Here is a 25,469-nt window from a genome sequence, read left to right as displayed (position 1 = left end):
TCTATTTACATTCAAAGCGGTTTGGTTTAAGAATAGACGTGTCTTTCACGCATGCGTGTTATCCGTCTTTGTCTTTAAAATGCAGCTCCTCCCCTTCTATTTAATAAAAAAATTATTTTTACTTCCTTGTTCCATGTGCGTTGTACATGTTGATATAAATGCTCATGTAAGTACACTTATCCCAGAAAACAAACGGATGAGCATAATCACACAAGGAATTTTTATTGTATGGAGCAAAGGAATTTAAATTCCTTTCTCAATTAATCAGTGTTTCGAAATATTAGTAGACAGTGGCAAATTTTAATGAACAATACAACTCTATTTGTTAGGAACAGTGCAATGCTGTTGAGAAAGGCAATTATTTTTATAACAGTACAAGTGCACAAATACGATGTATTATACGAGATGTGACAATTAAGTTCCAAAAGTAAATCAGTATAAAATTTTATTGTAAATTTACCAATTTTTTTGTGGTCTTCAATTCTACAAAACGTGACTGATCGTCACTATACTTTCACACAGGGCTGTAGTGAAGGGTATACGCCGTATATCCTCTGGATTTTTTTTTTTTTTTTTTTAGGTAAATAGCGTATGCCTTCTGGTTTTTGAAAGACATCGTATATTCTGGAATTCGATTAATAAGCTTGATATGCACAGTACAGCATACTCTCTGCTTTTCGTAACATTCGTAGAGTATATCTCGTAGAGTATATCTACTGTTGAACTCAAGTGAGAAAAAAATCATTCCGGAACTTTATTGTCCAGGCCTTGTATAGCCATTGTATATAGCCCTATTGGGCATCGTTGGGAGAAGTGTGATCAAGCTGCAGTAATTACTTTTATTATTGAACGTGGTGAGCAATGGATTTATTTGATGCATACCAAATAAATACGGTGCTCTGCACTGAAATATCTATTTGTATCCAGTTATATTTTGTGTATCACTGTGTCTATTTATTTCCAATCTCTCCCAGCCAGTCGGGAAGCTGCCTTCACCCACGCCATCGCCGCAGCCGGGGTGGTGCACACCATTGCACGCGCGTGTCGAGATGGTCAATTGTCGAATTGCGGATGCAGCCGGGCCATGAGGCCGAAAACTCTTCATCGCGACTGGATATGGGGTGGCTGCGGAGACAACATCGAGTACGGCTATCGCTTCACTGAAGGGTTTGTGGATGTGCGGGAAAGGGAGAACAACTATCCCAGGGGATCCAAGGAACAGGGACGAAAACTTATGAATCTTCACAACAATGAAGCCGGAAGACGAGTAAGTGAATGTTTTTTTCCTCTTCCCCCATTCCAAACTGACATACTAATACTTTTGCCTGATATGTAATGACCATGTAAAATAATTTTCAAAAAAAAAAAAAAAAAGAGAAAGAGAAAAACAATTACATACAAAGAGGATTATTAAAGGGAGAAAATCATAGTTATTCTCATCAAATGAAATTAAAACCCGAGAATCGATGGAGTAATGTACAAATAGTAATCACTGAAGAACATTTAAACATTGATTTTCATTTCTTGTTGAAATTAAGTTTCATTTCATTTAAAAAAAAAAAAAAACATTTCGTTGTTCACGTTATTGCACCTTAGACAATGGCCGATTATCGATCATAATGGAAACACAGCAGTTCCAATTGCAATTGTTTTGTGGAGAAAGCTGAACAATGGACATCATTGTAAACGTAATCAATTGGTTAAAATAAGCTAATGGAGAATACTCTTTTTCTTCTTTTTTATTTTTTAAATATTAGATGTAAAATTTTATGGTACCAAAATTTATTATACGATAATAAATATTCCCGTTGGCGGCTTAATTCGTCTCCAAAGAGTTTGTTACTTCGCAAATACTAAATAAAATGAGAAATTATTTGTTTAAATAAGATTTTAGAAACGTTCAAAGAATTACCAGCCTACGAGACGTACCCCGTAAAAGATATGACCGAAGTTTCTTGGAACTTGTGTAAACTAGGATGAAAAATCCCACATTCCACTACGCAACAAACTAAAAATACTTGATAACCAAAACGATTTTTTTTTCAACAACATACCGGATATATACAACTAATTCAAAATAGATGCTGACATGTGCGTTGATCAAAAATACAGAGACCAAACTTTATCTAACTTATACACACTGATTCAAATCTAAAGAGCCAGTTAGCCAATCAACATAAGTAAAGGTGACCAGGTTGAACTTTGCGGAACATCACTATACAAAAGAATCTCTACTTAAAAGGACAAAGCACTGACAGCCTTGGCTTTTTTCGGTTTCTTTTAGAGCATTTTAAAACCAATCGCAATAATTAGTCATAAAAAATTCTTAATCCTTAATATTCGGTACAACATTATATATAGCAAAATGTATAAAACGAAACTTTCTTCTCTCAACCGTCTTTGATTTACCCTGATATTGATACAGATACTGTTGATTATTATTTATTATCTGAAGCTGAACTCAAAAATACTTCAGATTTATTCACTAAAGGCGAGGCGGAAGTACTCGATGAAATTCCTGATATTCTAGAAGAAAATCGTGATTTTTTTAAGTTCTTTGCTTAGGTTCCTATTTTAAACTAATCGTTTGATATCGGGTGTTATCCATTAACGGTTAAGGATTCCGTATAAGTTTGTACTAGAGCATCATGTCGATACGTAGCCAACTACTAAGCAGTTACAGAAATGGCATCATTTAAGTATATCTTACTTAAATGATGCCATTTCTGTACTTAATATTCACTTAAGTATACTTAAACGCCATTTCTGTAACTACTTAGTTGGCTACGTATAAACACGATGCTCTAGCACAAACTTATACGTTAGTTAACTTCTTCGTAACCTGAGACTATTATCCGAAATCACTGTTTCTCAACCTTTTTTTGATTTTCGCCCCTAAAGGGCTTTGTTAGACAAATTTTTCCCTAATCGCCCCCCCCCCCATGAAACTTTAAACAAGAAAATACTTTATACGTACTCCTTTAATTCAATGGAATCCCTGAGTCTGATGGTTAATAGCTAAAAGTTCAATGTTCAGTACGATGTTAGTAAGTTTAATTCTAATTCTCTTGAACATATATCAGTTCTGTTTCTTTACTTTGTTAATATTTTATTCACTGAACTAAAACCGCTTTCACCCATATAAGACGTTGAAAACAAAAAAGTACAGTACTTTGGCCATTTCAGACCACATTGTTGGATAAAGAAGTTTAGTTGTTTTTGATCCCCACAGCTCAGCTATTCCACCTTTTTCGAATTTATATTTGCATTCTTCATTAGATTTTAATTTACTGAGTTCTTTGAATTTATTCACTAGCAGACCCAAAATCACATCCATTTGTATCTAATATCCCTGGCTTCACTTCAAAAGAAAATAAATCTGAAAATCTATTTTTAATTTCACCTTTTAAAGACCACAAATGATCTGAATAATTCTTAAGCTCATTCTCGGTGATCTTAAGAATTATTTCAACTAACTCTAACATTACTTTAGCATTGATTTCAGCTAACTCTTGGATACCATGAAATTGTTTTCTCATTAAATTGCTTTCAAATATTTCCAGTTTTTTAGTGAAGGCTTTTAATACGCGTTTGCAGTCTATCGCCGTAATTAATTTCCTTTGAAGTTAGCCTTCATATAGTTTTCGAAAAATCCAAACCATATAATATAAATTGTTTTTGTGTTTGCTGATCTCCTTTGCTAAATCTGTGTCTCCTTCGCTTTTTAAAAAAACTAATTATCGTATCAAAATGGTTTATAAATCTTGTTAGACAGTTCCCTTTAGAAAGCCATCTTGACTTCTGTATGTAAAAGAAGCCACACAAAATTTTCTGAAAAGACGATCACATTTGCTATGTGACTTTATTTTATTGATTATTTTTAATAACTATACTGAGATTGCTAAAGAACTGGACTAATATTTTTTCCAACCAGATGATGTTGGGGCATACTTCCTTTAGGTGGGCTATAAAACGTCTTCCAACCATGTACGTAGCAACATCGGTGGAAAAGGTTACCAAATTTTCCAATGGTATTTGTTTTTCATCAAACCATGATTTTACAGCAGCAAAAATGCATGCTCCAGTACAGTCAGTTTCTCTAGATTTTGCAAACATCTCTTCTTTTGCAATCATCATCGAAATAACGAACATATGCCATTAGAAGGGCCTTATTGTCATTAACTGTTGATTCGTCAATATGAATAGAAAATTTTCTCATTTTTAGTTTCTTCGTTAACTGACATCTCATCGATTTGTTTTCGAATTGAATCGTTGCTCAATGACAATGCTTTTAAAATACTGGAAGGGTTTTGATGCATCACTGTTGAAATTACATTCTCTAATGCAGGCCTTATAACAGTCTCAGCAACTGTATGAACACTACCAGTTTTTGGAATGATTTCTGCAATTTTATAAGACGCAATCATTCCATCGTCATTTGTTTGTGTGTTCTTCTTAAATAAGGAAGTAACAGTGCTACGTTGCTCAAAATTCTGTTTTAAATATTCGATATGTTTACCAACTTTATCAGGATGTTTCCTTTAAAAGTGATCTAAAAGTTTTGATGGTTTCATAGCCTCATTTCAAAAAGAACTATTACACATAAGACGCATAGGCTGTCTTGAGTCGAATGGGTTTTCAATAAAACCATAAGTTAGATATTCATCCAGATACTGTTGACACTTTTTTTCTTTCCAGCACTTGACATGATTGATGATAGGTTGAATAACTGCAAAGAATCAAATAATAAAATATAAACTATTTTTATTTAACTCTCATAGCCCATGTCACTCACAAAAGCACTGTGGATCAAAAATAAACAACTTCCACAAGGAATCAATACTAATTGTCGCTTAGAAAGTAGAAACAATAGACTTAAACATTTCCTCATCCCATCCCTGCCTCATATACTGACTGATGAAACAAAAGAATAGATAAATAAACCACGCCCACCATGCCGCCGCCAAGATCGCAGCTGTCTGAAAGGCACAAACGGCAAGGATTTCGGAGACATTACCTCTGAAAGCCCTTAGGCATTTAATGAAAGCAAAGGTGGTTGAATTAAATCACGCCCACTATCTACCTTTTATCAACTTTCTCACTCGCTCCTGATATAATATACCTATATGTTTAAAATCAATTGTCTCAGGGGAAAGAAAACCCAATGAGAGAAATTAAATGTTAAGGAATAAGATGTCATCGGGTAGGGTTGAACTTGAGGGCCACAAACCATTGTAACACCCAAGATTTTTTCGCCCCCCCCCCTCAAAACCAATTTTCACCCCTTGGGGACGATATTGCCTCCGTTGAGAATCCCTGTCCTAAATAAATTATGTAAGGCTTAAGGATTCTAAAGTTAACACGCTCATAAAAAGGACTGAAAACATGTTATTGCTAATTACCGATTTATTGTTCAGTTAAATATTTTGATTCAGTTGTAACACGAAGATTAACGCCATATTTTAATAATCTTTTTTTCTTCTGCTCTGCATAGTTTTGGCCCCAGTGTTTCTCTGGCAATATACAATTTAGGCCAAGTAAAACAGGCTGGGTAATAATCACTAGTCTCGTAGCCTTCGATTTGGTTATGCACAATATTCTATTAGCTAAATTAGAATCACATGACTTGCAGATTTACATTATTCAATTCGAAGGACAAACTTTTCGAATTTGTATTTATGGTATGACTTCATATGTTTTAACACTGGGGAGGATTGGTCCATTGTTATTTAACATTTATTTACCCTAATGATTTAGCTCGAACTTTTAAAAATTTTCTGCTATTTCCTCAGGCTATCCAATTACTGTCTAATCGGTCCTCAAATAATAATTTATTCTTCAACATTGCTAACTGTAGAGTTATGACCTTTGATCATTCAAATAAAAACAAGTTAGTTAATGTATACAATGCGTTACATTTCAAGCGCATTCTTAAAATTAATTGAAATGAAAATTAAATATAGTTCTCTTATTAATTAATAAGATTATAATTTGATAGAACACCTAATAAAACTGTAGCTTTACGTTCTCGAAACAAAACCGTTCAGTTTAATTACAACTGTATAATATTTATTATTCTCCTCCCATATGCTCTTTTTTTTTTTTTTTTTTTTTTTGTCTCTCTCTCTCTATATATATATATAGAAGCGGCAGTACGTTCAAGAGTCTTACAAAACAATACATGAAAAGCGTGCACAGCCTGTCTATAAGTTAACAATACTGCATTCAAACTACATTTAATATCTGAATTTATTTTTTCTATACAAATTGTATGGGGAAAAGGAATTATAATTGCGGGATTACCATTTTTTCGATTTTAATGAATTTTGCGATAGCGCCACAAAATCTTTCTGTATAACCAAATATAAAATTTCAGGATAATCCATTCACTGAGATTTGAATTGTTACATGCGGACGGACATGGCGAACACAATAGGCGCGTATGCATATATGCTAACGCATCTAAAAACTAAAAATATGAGATAAATAATGAACGAATTTCTCACACATAACTAAGGATTTCAGGGTGGTATTTACATTCAATGAATTATTACAGCAGTTCCTCTCAAACTTTATATATATAATGCAACCCACCTAAACTAAAAAAATAAACGTGCAACACACTGCAAACAAAGAAGAATTCTTCATTATATTTTTTATTTTATTCTTAATGCCATCCTTGTTCTGTATCAAATATTTCGTGACCCATAAGGACATTTACAGCACAATAAAAAACTACAAAATAGTAGGGTTTTTTTTTTTTTTTTTTTGGTAGTTGTTGGCGCATCAGCTTCTGTGGCCATAATGCGCCTCCCAAGGTTTTTGCAGTACTTTGATCCAAGCCCAAGGCGGGATTCGAACCCGCGACCTTTGGATTGCCAGGCAGGCACTTTACCCACCCGGCTAGCCCGGTCGGCACAAAATAGTAGTAGTAGTAATGGAGGCATGTGACGCAAGAAAGCAAGCGTATGAGCTTAGACTTGTTTAATGGATGCTCTGTGTCACGTAGTAATAATATATATAATGAATCCAGAGCACGTAGGCCTTTTCACTTATGTTATAGTGACCATTTAATGGATCAATGAGTAATATTCGTATTGTTTTTTTATTGGACAAATGATAATGCATTACTCTGATATATAAGAACTGAAGCAATACTTCTGTTATGTATTAAAGTTCAAATAAATAAACGACTATGCAGAAGGGAAACTAAGTTTTTTGGGCTTAGTGGTATCCCAAATGATGTTGTTCGGGATGCTATACACGCTGATAATTCGCTTCTAACGTACATACACTATTAGATTTTTTGTTGTTGTTGCTTAGCTAATGTAAAAGACCTGATTATACTCATGAATGGCTCCCACGACTGGAGAAGGAGGGATCAATTGCCACTTCTTCCATAAGAAGCATTTCGTTATAACTAACTCCAAGCCAGCAACAAACCTTCTCTGGCATTTGCCAAGCATTCCAAACTTCTGGTGACAATGTAAGGAGCGGGAGACGGCTGTCGACCGTGCTGGAGTTATGTCAGCGGAGAAGTAAATGGTGATAAGCCGCTGACAAACGATCATGTCCAGCTAAAGTCAGAGTGAGGTGCAAAGGTTTTATCGGTACAGCTTCTGGTACATAACACGGTAGGGAGAAAGTGGGGAAGGGGGTCGGAAACACTGATTTATGAACAGTATTCAACCAGAGCTAGTGGCCCCGTGTTGCCCACAAAGGAAATCCTGCCGCTTTCCCAGCGGTCAGCTATTATAGGTACCGGCCTTAGGAGAGGAGGGGGAAAAAATCAAACAGTCGAGAGGCGGATGCGATACGATACCAGAACTGCGCGGGGTTGGGGGGAGGATTGGGATGTAGGAAGGTTTTTAGCAGGAATAAAGCTCCGACTCGTGGAGTATTTGTACAGCCTGTATTCAGTTGTTTGTGTAGTGTTCTCCACGTACAAATGTACCCCCGATCGCTGTGCCGCATAAAGGTCGGCTCCGATGTCTGTGTTAGTGGCGGAGACAATAGGCACTCATGGATGGCACCGAAGCCGCCTATATATGTTCAGAGGGTTGGTGGGACTTTGAGAACTCTCCAAAACCTCTTGAGGAATGTTGTTAACGTCGGAATGGTTTGTAGTTTCGCTTCTTAGGAAGAGTATATTTACAGCCAAGAGTAAAATTAGTCGCGTCCTCTTGTTGAGTGCCATTGTCGGATACTTGTTCTTAATCTTCTGACATCCGCCCATTGTTGTAGACGATGGTTGCCTTTTGTTCAACAGCGTGGTGGTCTGGGAATGCACTAAAAAACAAATATGTCAGCGCTTCTTTTCTTTTCTTTTCTGCTTAAATGGTGATCTTTTAGATTATGTGATTTATTAGCGAACGAATGTTTAATTATATTTATTATACCGCCAATAACTAACAGTAAACATTCTTCTTTTCATATGAGCACAGACTAAAAGTATGTCATAATATTTACTGCTTTGTTATTGTTTTTTAATAATAAAAATTGAACCAAAGGTTCAGAACCATGGTTGGAATTACGTACAGTTGGCTGTTATCTGTGATTTACTCCAAGTTCTGTGAATTTCGGCGCCTCCGTAGCCAGGTGGGAGGGAGCAGCAGTGCGTAGCACACGCTTCTTGATTAGACCGGGGTTCGAGCCCGTCACCACCAAATACGGAGGATGCGGAAAGGTCAGGGAATGACTACCACATATCCCGGAACAATATGGCCTTAGTTGCTAATGCTCCTATAACAAATAACAAACTGTGAATTTCACGAGCTTTCCTAATGTCTGAGTTACAAATAATGTAACACTAATACCTTGATATCAGCAAGGGGTACATAGTGTTAGGGTAACAACTGCGTAAATCGGTACTCTTGTGTGGAAAACAGAACTCTGTAAACGCTAAAAGTGTGTGTAGTTCATGTTCTGTTGTTCTTTTGGTTCTTGGCAGTAGGGCCTCCTGTGGGACCCCACGTTGCCTATATACACCACTAGGAGATGAATCAAGCTATCCATTTTCTGGTAAGTCTTCGCCAGGGTCTCCTGAGCTTCCTAGCGGAGATCAAGTAAAAAAAAAAAAAAAAGAAAAAAAAAAGAGGTTTCATTAAGAAAAGAGCACCGAGAAATAGGCAAGAGAGCAGGTACGAATGGAGTAGTGGGCTGCAGTGAAGATGGCCTGCTCGGAGAAATAGACGAAAGTGAGGGAGAGGGGAGAAAGTCGTAGGAACAGGTATTCCCATGTGATCAACATTAGGACTCAATGACCGTGGAATCGCACACTCCAAAAATCAGTGTCAGCATTTATCCTACCTATATAGGGGTTTGCGAGAAAGAGATAAGGTCCTACACCTTTACTGTGCCCGCATTGTAATCCTACCTCACATGGGGATAGCATTTAGATATCAGTGTTTCTGATTGGAGGCCTAACAGCAGTGAAATCCATACTGCAGAAGCGGTGTCAGCATCAATCCTATCCCATGAAGGGGTTCGCTATTAGCAAGGGGAGTAGCAGAGAAAAAGTTCAAGAGAAATGAGGCTACGCTTACCTCATTATCACGCATACGAACAGTGGGAAGCCAGCACCAATATCACCGATAACAACACAAGCGCGGAAAAACTTCCAATGAAGTAGATTCAATTCTCTCGAAGTTTTTCTGCAATGCAACTCATGCTATTATCAGTAATATTAGTTTTAGGTTCTTCATAACTCATTCGTTAGGATAGCAACTGAAATTCACAGAAGACTGTAGAATGAATCACAATTAACTAATTATTATTATTTATTTAAATCAGTTCGAGGTATACTTACTTACTATCAGTTTATTAACACAAGGTTCACCCCCTGTACAGTAAGTGGGCTAGGAGAGTGTACAGAAATTTTAAAATATACATTATACACTTTTATACAAATTTTCAGATCTTTACAATATAATGATTGTATAATAATAACTATTAAATAGATATATATATTTGGTTAATTGTATTCACTTTGAAATATACTATACACCTCACTCCACAAACAGCCTACAATATCAGGGCGATGAGTTATATCGCTACTAATTAACAGTTTCGTTTTGTGACACGTTTGTTCCTTCGCCAGCTTTAATTATTGTATATATTTTGTAATATGCAATAATTTACAAACAGTTTAAACAGCGTATTTTCTTGTTCCTATAATATTGTTGTATTAGTAAAGCAAAAATTATGCGAGAAGGCAAACTTTTTCTGCATCATCAAAAATAATAATAATAAATAAAATAAACAATAATTATAACAACAACAGAATATTCATATTATTACCATTCCTACAAGGTAACCATCCAATTCTGCTCTGAACTTGGCCAGGCTCATTGCCTCTGTCACCCTGGGAAGCAAGTGATCGACTACAAGTGATTCTAGTGATCGACTACCGCTGCCCGTAAGCGAATTTTAGAGATCCAATCTGTTATTCCCTGAGATTTTATATTTATGTTCTCTGGTTCTTGTCTCACCTAGAAGAACAGACCTGCCCCATTCATTTTACTCAGCCCTTTCGGCGTTTGATAAACCTCAATCAGATTTACCTTTAGATGTCAGATTATCAAACTTCCACATTTTCTAATCTGTTCTTCATACGCATCGATTTGCACGCATCGCTAATCTGGTCTCCCTTCGATGAATCTTTCCAAGATTTCTGTGTCTTTTTTCAGGTGCAGTCCTATTCCTAATGTGGCCTAACTATTGCCTTGTATAAAAGATTAAGGGTGCACTTCTCCCTTCTAGAAAAGGTTGTATAAATCATGGACAGGACACTATCTGCCTCCTGTTTACACTGCACGGATAATTACTTATCAGCGTGAAAATACCCAAGTCTTTTCGTCTTGAACTACTTTTAGTTTCCTCTCCTCCTTAGCTTATACTTGACTCTAGGATTTTTGTTGCTCAAATGCATTATTTAGAAGCATTCTTCCATATTATACAACCGATCCAAGTCTTTTTGAAGCCTCACGGCCTGGCTCGAATTGTTAACCACTTTTCCCCACCTTAAAATCATCAGCAGACTTTTACAGCTTCCCTTGGATAGCCTTGTCAATATCATTTATGAAAATTAAGAACTAGGAGGACCTAGAAACACCGAGCCATGAAGGACCCTCACTTGGTATTGTATATAGTGTTTGGGGTAAGGTACCACCGGGGGTTTCCCACAACTGCGCCGTTAGTACTCTTGTAAGGAGAAGAGTACTCTGTAAATGCCAGAAGTGTGTGGTTTATGTAGAGTTGTGTCGTGTTCTGTTTTGCTCTTCTGGCTACTTAGCCGCGGGCCAGTGGTGGGACCTCACGTTGCTTGCACACACCACTTGGAGGTGAACCAGGCAGTAGAGACTGCTTCTCTGGCTGGTCTCCGACTGGGTCGCTGAGGTGGGTAAGACCAAGTCAATACAAAAAAAAAAAAAAAAAAAAAAAAAAAAAGTAGTGGGAGAACAGGCGAGAAAGGGTGGGTAAGAGGATAAGTAATTGGAGGATGTAGATGACAGCATCCCAGTTAACAGTGGAGGCGCGAATGTTCTACCAGGAGAAAGATGGTTGGACCAAAGAGATGGGTGGAGCCTCCAGGGATGGGGATGAAAGTTACACAGCAAGATTGCTGTGTAGATCGCCAGTGACATGAATGGTCAGAGGCTGCTGGCAACAGCAGTCCTACCCAGCAATAGCCGGGTTAGCAGGAGTAGTCCATGACAGATACAGAGAGTCACGGTCAATGGAAGTGAATGTAGAGGTAAGTGTCCAGGTTTGCCAAATCCAGAGTCAGGTGTGAAATCCAGGTTTTGTCTTGTTTAAAAGATAAGCGTCTAGTCCAATTGCACTCTCTTCCTGAAAAAGGTAGGAGTGCTAATTACTTGCAGAGGTATACAAAGTTAGTGATTTCCTTTGTTCTTCTATAGGGAAGGTTTGGCGTTGTTGCGATCTTGGGTCTGCAGATGTTTAGCGAATAGGTCCTGGGGAAACATAGAAAGCGCGGTGTTGCTGCTCATTATTAACTAGGTAGTGTCCATAACATCGCGGTATTTTGGTGAAGAAGACTGATCTTGTCTTCGTAGAAGAGGAGCTCACAAATTTCACTGAGCCCACAGGGGCAGCGAGAATCCTGTACTATACCTATTGAGGCGAGTTTCTCATTGATTCCACCATGGCCGTAATGAAGAATGTAACGTGCAGACCAGGACTGAACCATGAAGGAGGCTTGGGATAGAGATGGGTGAAGTTTGGTAAGAATTTTTGGTAATGGTGCCTTTGGTTGTCTCTGTCCATCTGTTTGCCAGATTTGAGTTTGTTAGTAAGAATTTTGTACATCACTCCTCAGGGTTCATTATTGCCGATGGTGGAAACTAGGTTCTCCCTTTTCCTATGTCATCATGGATGTGTATTCATTCCTGATACTGCATAATCGTTATTGCAGGTTCCCCCCTCGTTTGGGAGGCAAGGAGGTACAGTCCCTTTGGAAGGTTTCACGCGCTGTTTGCATTTGTCGGCAGAGAGCAGTCAGCTGAAGCTACTCCATCACGAGACAGCGCATGGGCTCGGGCTTTTTCTATTGATAGTTTGGTTGCAAGCATTTGTGATAATTGCTATCATTGCCATTGGTGCTGATTTACTGTGATTCCATAGAGTTAAGGTCACGGGTGCCCTCTAAAGAAGTTTCAATTGCGTGGAAAACTGGGTCCAGTTAGCCTTGGTGATGGCAAAACGAGATAGGTTGTTCCTGGGATGTGACATTGATTCTATGGATCTCGACAGGCAAAATATAATCAATCTATCTATAGTCTGATGCCGTCCAGGTTTCTCGAACCTGCCAGGCCGAGATTTTGGAGGTTATAGATCTTGAGGCTGCGGTGACATCGATGGTTGATTCCCATAGGGTGCTGCTGAAGGTCGGAAGGTTTTTCGATCTGTTTAATATATTAAAGCTGGATGCTGCAAAGAAATCTTCCAGGGACTGTGTATTGCTGATTCCTGAGCGGTCCTCAGTAGTGCTAAACCATATGTGAGAACAACAGTTGACGTCCGCAGAGAGAATGATCTTTCCATTGGGCAGCAAAGTTTGTACTGTTCGGAGGTAGGTAATAGCCTGTGCAATATCCTCGCTTGGACGGCAATTCATTGAGATGGCATGAAATGAGCCAATGGGTCCAATGATTTGGGCACAAACCGCCCAGAGGGAACATAAGGAAGGGGTTTTGGTGACTGTTATTGTAGGGTTTCGTGCGAGGATGACAGCCCAAGAAGTATAGAACTCCGACTGGACGATTTTGTATGTAAGAGGACAAACCCTCACTTGCTTGGCGTTGGTATATGGTTCTTGGAGAAATACGAGGTCAGTATTCTCCTCATCACTTGTTACACTGATCCACTCTGCACATTTATGACTATTTTCTGTTTCTGACAGAATTCAGTTATTTACAATAACCCTCTGTCTCCTATCATTTAGCCAGCCTTCCATCTAGCGTGGAATCTTCAATAACTCCAGCGTCTTCCTATTTAGATAGCATTCTTACATGAAGGACGGCATCAAAAGCTTTACTAAAGTCTAGATATATAACGTCGAGATGGCCCTTAATAACAGGCTCCATGATCTTTCCTAATACAGTCAAACTCTTTTTAGCACAATTCTGTGCATTAGGGAGACAATTAGCTCTTCACAAGGCCAAAGAAATCTTAACGGACTCTTATGATGCTCTCATTAAAATTTTGTTCACTCACATGCAGCCTTTTCATATCTGAATATATCCTTTCCACCCCCTGGAGTAGGCGCCTCCGTAGCCAGGTGGGAAGGAGCAGCAGTGCGTAGCACACGCTTCTTGATTAGACCGGGGTTCGAGCCCGTCACCACCAAATACGGAGGATGTGGAAAGGTCAGGGAATGACCACCGCATATCCCGGAGCAATATGGCCTTAGTTGCTAATGCTCCTAAAAACCAAATAACAAACAATAACAACAACCCCCCCCTGGAGCCTTGTCTACCGTCAACTTCAGTAAGTTCAAACGCTTCTCTAAGATCACTTATTTTACAGCAATCTGACTCCTTAACCTTCCCTAAAGATTCGAACTTGCTTTCGTCTACAAATACCGTTGAGCAGTATCTGTTCAACTCTTCTACCATTTCTTCTGAGCTTTCTGTGTAGCCTCCTAATTAAGGGGTGTATTTGATTTTTTTTATTATTATTATTTATTTTTTTTTTGTATTGAAGTTTGAGAACTCCTTATCACTGTTATTAGCTCTATTTGCAGTGCTTTCTCGTAATCAACTTTAGTCCATCTTGGCCCATCAGTGGCTTGTTACATATTCCTTTATAATGGTAATACACATCAGAATTGAGTGGTCGTCTTTAACTGCCGCATACTTGTTTATTTTGCCCTCTTTTATTCATTTTGGCATCTTAGTTTCACGGAACTTGACCACTGGTACGAATATGTTTGTAGTAACGAAATAAATCCCTTCAATATTCCTCATAGCATTTTTGTATCGGACTCCCTACAATAGTCTCTCCACTTAATCTAGCCAAAGAAATATCCTATCATAGTCACCTCTCTTGAAATTTACCTTTGTCCCCATAAGTTTTGTTAGGTACAACCCGTTTTATGGTATTGTGGTTGCTACTTGCTGTTGGTTCCTCCATTGTCATGTTTTGTTTTTGACAGTGGGAGAACCGGTAGCATTATACTAATTCAGCGTTTCCCAAACTTTTTTAGTCAGGGAACACTTAAGAAACACAAGTTTAGCGGGAGCCAAAGAACTGTTTGTTAATAGTTTATTACATACGACACACTGTACATCAGGAGCATCTTCATTTCCAACACATGTAAAGCCAAAATTCAAATAACTGTCATCACCATACTTTCGCTTTGGTCTTTTATTAGTTGGTTCCTGTTTTTTCACTTCGGATTTTTGGGGAAATAAAGGCTGCGATTGTTCATCCTCACTTTGAAGCCTAACAATATTGTGTTCATTTTCAACCACCACAGTTGCACTAATATAAGTACTTGCTTCTCGTTTTAAAGTTCCTTTTTTCAACCACAAATCCATGGTCACATATTTTAATAATAATAATAATAATTATCAAAAAAAATTATACAAGGAAGTGAGTTTAATTATGATATCGGTTCGCTTCCCCTTCTCCTTCAATCCATGTACTCCAGGCTAAATCGCATACGAATGGCATATTAGATCACCACATTGCTACTTTTTCTTAGATTCATTACTTCTACGCATACTTCTGTATGCAAAGCCCGCCAAAATAAAGTGTTTCGCGGTCTATTTGATTACTCTACCAAACATTATTTTTACCTTCAGCAAATCAATGGTTGTTTCTGGTCAAGTTTTATGTATAGAATTTAAAATCAATCATAAAAATTTGCTATCATGCCTCGGTTTTAAGATATAGATCAGTCTTTTTCAACCTTTTTTTAATAACGGCACCCCTAAGTAATTTATTTTATTTTGCGAAACTCAGTCTACTCAATTTTCTGCCTGTTAGATCCGATTATCTCTGTGTGTATACATATATATGTTATATGATAGTTATTACAATAATATAATTATAAAAATTATATTTCATAATACAAATTATATATATATATATATATATATACATATATAGTATATAATAATTTTATTCTTTATATGGAGGTACTAAGTAAACATCAATTATAAATCACCAGAAATTTAAAAAGATACTGTACACCGTTTTATAATGAAATAAACATAATAGGTTTAAGTAACTTGAACCCAAATTACGTGGCACCCTGGTTGAAAACCACTGATATAGATAGATAACTGAATTCTGTACAAAGAAATCATACTGTTTGAAATACAATATTTAAACATTAACTTTTGGTTGGTTTTGTTTATTGGGCTAAAAGTTAAGCAAGTACATCATTACTGTTATTGCAATATAGTATATTTTGATTTTGATGCACTTTTCCAGACAAGTCGGTATTTTATTAATTTTATTACACCATTCAACTGTTCAATATATAGTGTATGATAAACTCTACAAGAATTCACCTTCTGTTCAAATTTACCAATTGCTTTTACTGTTTTTAGGTTAATGCATTGTTAAAATGGAGAAGACAAAGCACAGAAATTGCGTCAATCACCCAGACAACTTCTGCTATGTTTGTGGATACTTAACCCCAAAAACTCAGAGGAAGAAAATATACAATGTCACAAAAGTTGCATATTCATTGTACTTCGGCTGCAAGATCGTTGACCAGGAAAAAAATTGGGCTCCACATATCTGTTGTATTACTTGTACAACGAACTTAAGGCTGTGTTTATATGGCAAGCTGAGAGCATTACCGTTTGCCGTCCCTATTGGTGTGGCGCGAGCGCAAGAATCATTTCGACGACTGCTATTTCTCCATGACAAAAATAAAAGGTATAGTAAAACCCCCATATCCGCAGGAGATACGTTCCAAGACCTACCGTGGATGACTGAAATCGTGGATATAAGTGAACACCTGCTGACCCCATATATAACGTGATTTTCTTGTACATACATACGTATAATAAAGTTTAATCGATAAATTAAGCACACAGTAAGATACTACCAACATTAAATAGATATTAATAAAGTACAGCAGGCTCAGTTTACCGGGAAAATTTTGTTTCGTTATTTATGTCAGGGATGTCGGTTTTTTTTTTTTTTTTTGTTTCGTTTAGAAATCGCGAAAATGATGGGCAAACGCAAGAGTTGTGCTTTCAGTTAAACAAAAATTAAAATTATTCAAAAGTTTGAAAACGGTGCATCCGTTAAACCTCTAAAGAACCATTATAATGTTGGTGACCAAACCATACGCGACATTGTAAAAAATAAAGGGAAGCATCGTATTGGACACACGAGTAGTACGTGTTAAGTTTTTCGTTTTTTTTTCTTTTTTTCCTTCCGTCTTTAACCCGGGGATAACTGAATCAGTGGATACGGGGCACAACTGTATTTCCAAAAAGATTAAGCACTAACATCAAATATCCAATGAGCAATTAGGCCTGCCACACGGTAAAGAACTGCCAGTACCTGTGCCACCAAAATCTTGGAAGTAGTGATGAAAGTACAAAAGAAATCGTTTTACCAGATGTCGTGGAACCATGTACTTCACATGATTTGGACCACGAGCCAGAAAAAGAAAAGGCCCACAAGAAAAATTAAGCTACTTGATCAGAGACTTGGGCTTACCCAAAGAGAAGGCTCAATTACTCGGATCCAGACTACAACAGTGGAACTTACTTGCCAAAGGTACAAACATTACAATATACCGTAAGCGAAATTAAGAATTTTCAAGATATTTTGCAATGGAAAATAACATGTGCGTCTGCAAAGACGTCTTGGTCTTATGCACGAACTGAACTTTGATCACAATACCTCTGAATGTTGTTTCCTGTATTTTTGAGATAGTCGTACAACACTGGGACAAGAGAGATGAATATGTTCCCGGAAAAAGCAATGTAAAGTGTGTTCCATTGGTTGATCCACAAAAAGGTTTTCTTCCCCTTGACACATCAAGCTTGGACTGATTAAGAATTTCACTAAGGCACTGGGATAAAGAAAGCAGAGGATTTGCATATTTACTGAAAATGTTTCCAAATTTATCTCATGCAAAGCTAAAGGGGGGAATTTTCATAGGTCCTCAAATAAGAAAGCCCCTAAAAGATGAAGAATTTCAAAGAAACCTCAATGCTGTTGAACTGGCTGCATGGAGATCTTTGAAGGCTGTGGTACACGAATTCCTCGGAAAGAGAAAAGAAGAGAACTATGAGCAACTGGTGAAAAACTTGCTGAAAACGTTACAAGAACATGGGGTACCGAATGTCATTGAAAATGCATTTCCTTCATTCCCATCTGGATTTCTTTCCTGAAAACTTAGCGGATGTCAGTGATGAACCAGGACGTATTTGCAATGGAAAAACGATACCAAGGTCGCTGGGACTCTGCCGTAATGGGAGATTACTGTTGGTTCCTTAAACGGTAAAGCAATCTGGAGTATAAAAGGAAATCAGAGTGGGAAACATGTCTAAGTAACATATATTGTGTAATAATTACAGCCATGTATGCTGATATTGTATAAAAACAAGGAATATAAAAAATGCGTATATCTTTTGATGTAGATGTCACAGAAGAAAAAGATTGATTTCATAATCAGGACATTAATTTTAATTTTGTTCAGAATAACCAACTTTCGATCCAGAGGTATGACGAAAAAAAAAAGTTAAATATTATAATGATACAAAAGTGGTATACACTACAAATATGCAAAATTTATTTTTTAATTATTAATTAAGATTTTTCGCTGAACCCAGTTTGAGAAACGCTGTACTAATTATTCAAACTAGACAAATCGGAGAATCACAACTATGACTGCAAAATAAAATAAATAAAAAAGGGTAAGTAAATAAAAATAATAAAATAAAATAAATAAAAATATATCGGTCCCTCCAGGAAACCATAAAAAATCGATTCATTTGCAGTGTATGTTTTTTCGCTAAGATGGAAAAAAAATAAATTTATTTATACGATGAATAAATACCCTATTTTTATTTTTCCTTTTAAAATACAAAAATATTTCTTTGCCATATTTCACTTACGATAATGACAAAAGTTCAGGTGTTATTACTAGCTGGGATTCATCTGTGATGTTAAATACTGACAATACACAAGAGTGAGTCTCTGTCCGGATCAGAAATGGAAGAAAGCTTTACATGAGGGAGAGGGGGGGATAGAGATTAATGAAAGAGTCCCTTGACAGATTGGCCTCTTTACCAGTCCACTATATTGAACTCGTAATACTCCGCAATCTAGCAAAGCCTTTTACGAAGCGTATTGCCCATGCATGCAGAAGGTTTCCGGGCTGTTGCCCAGAAATTAAATAACATAAAAATATTATCTCCCTGTTGCCGCTGTGACCGCTCCCCTCTCCCCTTCCTTTCCCCCCATGGCTGAGCGACGACGGCACGCAGATGTTCCCGTGGTTTCCTCTAGCGTTCCGCTCCTTGTGCTATCTTGCCGGCAATTTGCCAACTCAGCGAACTGTGTCCCTATCATAGAAGACCAATCGGTAGGAATCGGGATGGATCACCCTCCCCATTCCCCTTTTCTTTTTTTTTTTTTCCGCTCCTTTCTTTTTTCCTCCCAGCTTAGTGACAAGAGCTGTTTGTGAAATATGGCGAACTTCATTCACAGTGCAAAGAGACTTTCAGCTGCGAATCGGGGAAAAGCGGCTTTAAAAATCGCTCTGGCTGACCTCCTTCAAGGTTTGGCGAGGCAGTTTAAGTATGGCTGACAGACTAGTCATGAAAAGGTTTTTGTGTTTCGAAGAGCATCGGTCGCGATAACTTAATAGTTGGTCTTAATGCATCGCTTTTCAAACCACAAGATGAAGAAGGAAAGATCTGGCTTAAAGTAGGTATGCAACATTTTACCTAGAATTACTAATCCACTCTGATTTGTCCCCCCCCCTTTCTTTTTCGCTTTGGTGTGCCTTACAGTAATTCATTTTCCTCGATCAGAAGGAAGATAGACTGACAGGTACGTCACATTTCATCCTCAACTTTCGATTCTTTGTTGAAAAGTAGCGATATTAATCGTGGCGTAAGAAATCCGTATTGTTCAGTTCTTAGGAAAAGAAATCATTTAAGGAGAATGACCGACTACTTCTGACGAACAAGACGTCCCCATTTGCTGTCCCCCCCTCTAGCTTAACATCTTGGCAAATACCATGTTGCCGTCTCTCAATCTCAGCCAAAATTCTAAGAGAGTCAAGCAGCAAAATTTCACTGCAGACAATGGTCTTGTTGTTTAATGGCTATGAACCGTTGCGTTCTCATGAAAGGGTTGCTTCTAACGCGTCGTCGCTTTGCTAATGTTTACACACACACACGGGCACATAAGTACCTTTTGTATAAGCAGTTCATAACCTTCTAATTCCTGTGCACTTGGCACTTTGTTTTGAAAAACGAACGATGTTTTTCTGAGAGGGAGAGGTGCATTTCTACAAAAATGCGGCTCACTATAGAGTTGATTTATTCAATATAATCAATCATACAGTCATTTTAAATGAACGTCAATTTTATTTAAAGCCCTTTACATGTGGCATTTAGGTGAAATTACCATCTATTCCTTAGTTCCCGTGGGAAGTCAACTCCCACCAACCTGAACACGAATAGAAAAGAGGAGGTTAAGTGGCTCGATCATTATCTCGCTTGAATATCCATGCAACACTGTACCATTGTCAGTTGCCACGAAACAAATAGGAATACTCATAAAGTAGCAAATGCTGTACAAAGACCTACCACAAAGAGTGGATACGTATTGTGATTACTAATAAAAAAGCTGATTCTGGCGTTCAGGTTCTACCGGGCTTTTATCTTTATCTCAACCCCTTCCCCCCATCCATGGACAAACCTTCTTTGGAACCCATGATATTCTTGTTGTCTTAGTTACATCCACCTCCGGCTTTTTGTTCACTGTGATTAGTGTTAATAAGTAGCAATTCTGAACCGATTATCTTTCGCAACCGAAAGCGATTGTGTCGGTCCGTAAGCCTACTCGTTAAAAACCTCTCGCAATTTGCGCTCCTCATAAAGCCTTAAATACATTTGACCTTTAGGTACAGTACCATTATTTCACGGACAACTACGACATTAGAAATTTTCTTACGACGGCATCTCCTCGGAAAAGAACAATTGCACACCTCGTACATTCGTCGCTTCCTTGACGCACGAGACCACTAACAAGTTAATGGGCGGAATGCCATGGGGTACTTCCTTCTCGAAATAGTGGCCTACATTAGATCCGTGGCTATTAGCATCGTTCCTAGGAAGCGTCCGTTGCTAATTTATTGGGAGGGGGAAGCCCCTCTAGCTCTTTTTTGTACACCCCATTAGCCATGGGGGAAGAGGAAAAAATGCCGAAATCATTTCACAAGTTCCGAACTTTCTTTCCTTGTAATATATACCATTTTGCTGTCATAAACAAGACAGTTCGTTATTAGGTAAAAGGCAAGGAAACCCTGAATTTCGTTATTATTTACATTTTTTGTAAGCACAGGAGAAACTGGCTTTGTTAGCTAATACGATACAGACGCTTTCTCCATCTCAGTGATGGAAAATAAGGATAAAATAGACTTCGACGTCAGAGATTGATACTCGAAATAAGGAAACTCTCTACTCTGATGACACTAAGTAAGGGGTTATTTATTTTCAACCATTTCTACGTGTACTATTGCAATCCTGTTATAACTGGGTCTCTCTATATAAAAAAAAAAAAAGCCTATTTTTATTTTTTTATTTCTAGCTGTGCAGCAGCAATTTAAGCAAAAGTGGTTGCTTAGGCCCCCAAAATTACAAATACATTATTTATTTGATCAGTTTATTGCGTGAAACCCAAATGATCGACTAATTTAGCCATGTTAGGGAAAACCCCATAAATTCCTGGCGGCATTGACGAGATTCGAACCCTTGCCTTTTCCACTCTGTGTGGGCAAGGCGGTGCTTATATGCACTGGGCTTCGCGCGAGGGCTAATTGAGGCGCATAAGGCTCTGATAGGAGAAAGTAAAATGAGTAATTTTCACTGTTATAAATGATTCCAGAACTATGGGCCATAAATTCAAATTATGGGAGAGAGATTAGACTGGATTGCAGGAAGTTTTCTTATAGCCAGGAGTTGTTAATTACTGCAATAAGTTGTCTCTATGACAATATTAGGCGACACCCATCTTAGAAAGCTCTGATCTAAGGGCTGCATATTTTCACTATGAGATTGGAAATTCATTGGAAAGGAGGCTGATTACCATAAACTCTTGTTTAGAGATAGTGACTCGAAGTAAAGAGGTCCGTTTAGAAACAGGTATGTAGGGGTGTGATCAGGTTGTGGTGCTGTGAGAAGATTCCGAAAAGTATTTTCTGCTCCCTCCTAGAATAAATCTTGTGAAATTACCATTAATTTTTAGAAAGATTCGTTTTGTTTTAGAAAATTTCCCAAAACAAAAAGTAGTTTATTAGGCCTCTCTTCTCATTTTTGGCTAAGCCACCCTTACCTTTTCAAATTAGAGGTAGTTATGTAGTTCTCATACTCCATTAAAAGCAAGGTATTGTAGGAAGGAATGACAATGGTACATGAAGCGTTATATTCAAGTCAATAAAACGCTATGTAATATAAACTATGCACTAACAGAAGAGCAGGCTATGAATAATTCACAAGTGTCTCGGCCATGCAGTGTCTACAAGTGGCAGATCATTTGAATATGTGCAAAATTACAGTAAGCGACACGCCATATTTCTCTGGCTTCTTGCCAGGGACTTAAAAAGTCGTTAAGATGGCATTAAATAGTTCGCAGTCTCGCTTTCTCAGCACTTACTTGATACACAAGCATAGCTTAAAGTGAAGCTTGTTTAAAATGCAAGAAAGAGAGAGAGAAAATGGTTTGGAGTCTTCAGGATGTTATCAATTCTTGAAGTGTTACTAATCCACTATGTTTGCATTAATGGAAATTTTATAGATCTATAACAGTAGCTTCAGTAAGAGAAGAAAAAAGAATTATTAAGAAGATTAATTTGATTTGAAAAATAGGAGTACCACCATATACGCACGTGAGTGAGTAACTGATTCGTACACCTTACTGACTAAATTTAATTACACAAACTGTTCACTCTCCTCGTACATTAAGGTGTCATTTAACTTCATAGAGTACATCTTTATGCGTCAAGAAACTGTCCTTACAATGTAGCCGAACGCCTTTTCCTGAAACGCGACTTTCAAAAACCTACCGTTTTCTTTATGAAATACTTTTAGAAACATAAATTTGACAGCTTTCCATCGAGTATGAAGGCATCAGTCATTTCTGTTTCGATCGAAAATGATTCTCGCTGTTATTCATACCGAAGTACAGTACTTCACACCACTTGTTTTTGAAAGTGATACCAAACAATTTTGGAATATTGTTAGGCTCCAGCATAATGATAATGCCACGTTGTTTCTGGTCATCTAATAAAATCGCCTGCGAGATGCATCCAATCAAATGCACTGAATCCTACCGCGCTCCTCGGCTTAGTAATATGATATTCAGCATCACCCACTCATCTGTATGGTGGGACTCCCGGTTTTAAAATCACGATCCTCCCCTTAGAAGCAACTTATAAGACTGTAGAAACCGAATGAATTTAAGGTTAGTCAACCTTCTCGCATATAATGAGCTGAAGAACCACACATCAATTGCTGGGTTCCTTTAGAACAGACATGTCATACTGCCGAACCTCAAGTTTGTGTGGCTCATCAATTGTCAGCTGAAACAGGTTAATGGTGTTAAACCTCTATGAAAATAAGTAAATGGTGATACTTAGAAGAGATACACTAATATAAAATTCATAACTTATCTTAACCTTCCTAATGTTGATGGGCATGACTGGTAATATATTTGCGAACGAAAAATATGTGAAAATATTTAATATATTTCTCTCAGTAATGCCATTCGTGCTGTTTGCAGACAACACTAGTGCAACCCATGAGCACTTCTGAATTTGATTCCCCTGCTTTAAAAAAGCAGAGGGACGTTATTATATATCGTAAATTTTGTTTTGCAGTTTCTGTTAATAATGTGTAGCCAGTGATCTCACTGAATTTAATATAAACTCTCCTATCAACATAGGGTAAAATGGATAAAGCGGCCTCAACTTTTAAAATGGGTTTTACTGAATTTCTAATCAATAAACTGCATTCAGCTTTTAGCCACGTATCCCGTACTATGTTCTTTCTCAGCTGCCAAGATTTTTATAAAGAACTATTTTAAAGATTAACGTGAAATGACAGATTAAACTAAGGTCACTAAGAAGGACATCTGTGCCCATATACTGATTAAAGACGCCCTTTTAAATTCAATTCATTAAAAGGTTTTACAGTAATATGATATCTGAAAAGCTATAAAATATTACAGAATATATGTTTCTTAATTTTATAATATTCCGTAAAAACTGTACAATCTTTATGAAGCCACTTTTTAAATTTTCTTCAAAATAGTTTGTTTCATTATTTGCGTGCATTGATCTCATCAGGATTTTTTTGTCTAAATCCTGTAAGGATAAATCAGTGTTTTCTTATGCATTTTTATTTTTTGTTTTATTTTTCTTAGCCCCAACATTCTGTGCCTTTTTATTTTCAGTGTGGGTTGCTAATAACCCAGGTACATCTTATAGAACTAGTTTCTTTTGTTGTATGTCGTGAGTTTATCTAGAGATGTAATTTTTGTTAGTGACTTATTTTGATTCCAAGCTATTGTTTCTTCTTCCATCAATATATACTTTTTTTTCAATTGAGTTGATTTCAGTAACGCACGCCTGTATTTTCATTTGGGCTCAATCCCAGAAGTTGCAAATGTTACTTCTGGGATGCAATATGAATTGAGGCATGTATAAAAATATTCCTCCAGTTTAGGAAGCAGATGTATAAGATTACTTATAGTAACCGCTCTACCCAAAGCTTCTCCCAATAATATTCCAAATTATCTGGTAGTTTTCCTTCCTTTCTTAGCCACAAACCTAGTGCTAATTTAAAAAAAATTCGATGATTTAAAAAAATACCTGTCAGAGGCCTAAAATGTTTGAACTAGGGGCTATAAGTGATTTGTAGTGTGAGAGGGCAGAAAAAGGATTATAATCTCATTTTCAGCTGCACCTTCTCATTTGTGTGGGATTTGATTTAAAGTCACCAAGAATTTAAGAAAAATTAAAATTCTGTACCAGGTACATAATGTTGTCCTGCCGCTAGCATATTTAACGTGTTTTACATTTAAGAGTCATCGGCAGACGTTAAAAACGTTTTAATTTTCAGATATTAATAAAATTCATGGATAATAATATAACAATGTTTTTATTTTATTAATAATAATTGCATATCGGTTACTGAAAGTATTGGTCTGTGATGACTAAAGTAGGATATATAATTTTTACACTGAAGAGTTCGTGACTATATACACCATCTATAGTTGTTCCATTACGTGTAGTATTTATCGAAAGATCTGATTACATGTCCAAGTTGAAGAATGTTTTTATAAATGTGCAGAACTCTTTTTCCAGCTTCAGAGTTTAATTGTAAAGAAAAAAAAAATTAAATTCAATTTGAAAACACCAGGTGACATGAAACCAGATGCGTTTTCGAATTAACGCATTTCCCAGTTTCCGAATGTTTTTTTTTTTTTTTTTTTTTGTATCTTAAAGCCTTAATATTTCTGTTTCTAAATTCCTTAGCTTTCCACGATACGTACACATTATTCCGATTATTACGTGAGAAAATTTTCTTGATCACATGTTCATATTTTACACTATCCTGGAAAAACTACTGCAGTTTTCAGAGGTTTGAAAGTTTTTCCTCTAGTATAGAGCTAAGATGAAGCTCCTTCCAAAATTTTATTAAATTTGGTCCAGTAGAAGACAAATTATTGTTGCC

The 25,469-nt window shown here is 37.1% G+C and overlaps 1 protein-coding gene across 2 annotated transcripts in view; it reads left to right on the top strand.

The window, feature by feature from the left end:
- Positions 1–25,469, top strand: part of LOC150086758 (protein Wnt-5b-like) — a 341,807-nt gene that overhangs the window by 292,273 nt on the left and 24,065 nt on the right. For both annotated transcript variants that reach the window (XM_090372736.1, XM_090372737.1), the window contains exon 4: positions 975–1,267. In XM_090372736.1, the coding sequence (XP_090228862.1) occupies positions 975–1,267 (293 nt within the window). The remainder of the gene's footprint in view (positions 1–974; positions 1,268–25,469) is intronic.

This window comes from Mastigoproctus giganteus, chromosome 4 (assembly GCF_048544385.1).
Source record: "Mastigoproctus giganteus isolate SK-2022 chromosome 4, ASM4854438v1, whole genome shotgun sequence".
NCBI classification, from domain to species: Eukaryota; Metazoa; Arthropoda; class Arachnida; order Uropygi; family Thelyphonidae; genus Mastigoproctus; species Mastigoproctus giganteus.
This window is presented reverse-complemented; position numbering and strand designations above follow the sequence as displayed.